Source organism: Cystoisospora suis (genome assembly GCF_002600585.1).
Source record: "Cystoisospora suis strain Wien I chromosome Unknown contig_7939, whole genome shotgun sequence".
NCBI classification, from domain to species: domain Eukaryota; phylum Apicomplexa; class Conoidasida; order Eucoccidiorida; family Sarcocystidae; genus Cystoisospora; species Cystoisospora suis.
Window position 1 is genome coordinate 566 of NW_027160724.1, and position 1,634 is coordinate 2,199.

Below are 1,634 nucleotides of genomic sequence, written 5' to 3' on the forward strand. Positions count from 1 at the left end.
TATGTATGTACGAATATGTATGTCTGTTTGCATGTGTAGATGTGTATGTAGATAGGGACTTCGAGTGTCTTTTCTTATGCATGGGCGGGTACTATGGGCTTGTTTACAAGGACTGCATGCGAAAAAGAATGCGGGAGCTGTCCCTCCAAAGAGTTCTGATAGAAAAGTTTAGCAGGAAAGCATCTTGTTTGAGAGAGCTCAGGAGGACGAAGAAGAATGAGAGAGGCAGGAGAAAGGTAGAAAGAAAGAAAGAAGAGGTATTCTGCAGTGTCGAGTAAATCGGTGAACGTTAATTTATGCCAAAGAGATCTCAAGAGACAAGCGAAAAGATTCGTGCTGTTTCTTTTCTTTCTCTTCATCTCCTTGTGTGTATTGCTTCAGGTGTCTATACACCTCAAGCAACTGCGGAGATGTCTGTCTGATCGTGTGACACATGACAGCCAGCCAGTAGTCTCTTCTCTTTATCATCTTACTCTTTCTTTTTCTCTTTCATCTTCTTTCTCATTGCTCTCGTTGGTCTGTAAGAAAGAAGATTCGAAGGATGAATGAGGGATTTAGAAGGCTTGGCTCTCTCTCTCTGTCTCTCTTTCTCTAAGAAGAAGAGGAGGGTAGTGTTTCTTCTTGTTTCCTGCTTATGTCTTTCTTCTTCTTCTTCTCATTTGTTTGTCTTCCTAGCTAGGAATGCATGTGACTATCACGATGGAATGACACCGAACGGTCTTCTCTCTCTCTCTCTTTCTTCCTTTCTCTCAAGTCGCTTGTCTTCCTGTCTCTTTCTTTCTTTCTTTCTTTTTCATTTTTCTTCTTTTCTTCTTGTTGTGTAGGAGGTGATGCATGTGAATACCCGTCGCTTTGAGCCAAATGAATGGCAGAGAGCGAAGATGGATCAAATGAATGGAGAGCAGAAAAAGAGATATCTGGATATCATTGAAAGAAAATCGTAAGCTCCAGAACCTCTTCTCTTCTCTTCTTCTCTCGCAGTCATTTCTAATCTTACACAAGTCTTCAACTCTCTTCGCTTCTTCATGTATTTCGATCGTCTCGCTCTCTTGCCTTCCTCCCTCCTTCCTTCTCTCTCTCTATGTATGCATCCGTGCGGATCTATACACGGATATCTACCCATGTATGTATATATGGATATGTATGCATGTATGTATGAATATGTATGAATATCTGCTGTTGGTATAGAGGCGTGTGTATGTAGATATGGAGGTGTGTGCTGTGAGAGACGTGCGGGGTGGAGGTGTCTTCTTTATCTCTCTCTTTCTCTCTCTTTCTCTCTTTCTCTTGGACCGCTTGAAGTAGGTAAGAAATTCATGTCTCTTTCGCCATTCCGGATTACTGCTATGTGGGTATAGACATATCTATCTTTGTAGACTCCGCACTAGCCTACCTATTGTTGCTCTATTTCATCAAAGCTGCATGCATATCATAGAGAAGTCTTCACGATGCATAACCCACATCTATGAATCCATATATATATATATATACAGGGTACACATATAGATATATCTATACATATACATAGACATACATGAATACTATCTTACATCTATATATGTTCATATATGTTTGCCTACGTAGATGAATCTCTTCCATTTCCACATCTTGTTTCTTACTCTTTCTTTCTCTTT

General features: G+C 40.3%; 1 protein-coding gene across 1 annotated transcript in view; it reads left to right on the forward strand.

Annotated features, from left to right (window-relative positions):
• Nucleotides 1-1,634, forward strand: part of CSUI_010661 (dead deah box helicase domain-containing protein) — a gene marked incomplete at its 3' end in the record, with an annotated part of 3,669 nt that overhangs the window by 564 nt on the left and 1,471 nt on the right. The window contains exon 2 of the mRNA XM_068070763.1: nt 825-940. Within this exon, the coding sequence (XP_067917261.1) occupies nt 831-940 (110 nt within the window). The 5' untranslated portion in view covers nt 825-830. The remainder of the gene's footprint in view (nt 1-824; nt 941-1,634) is intronic.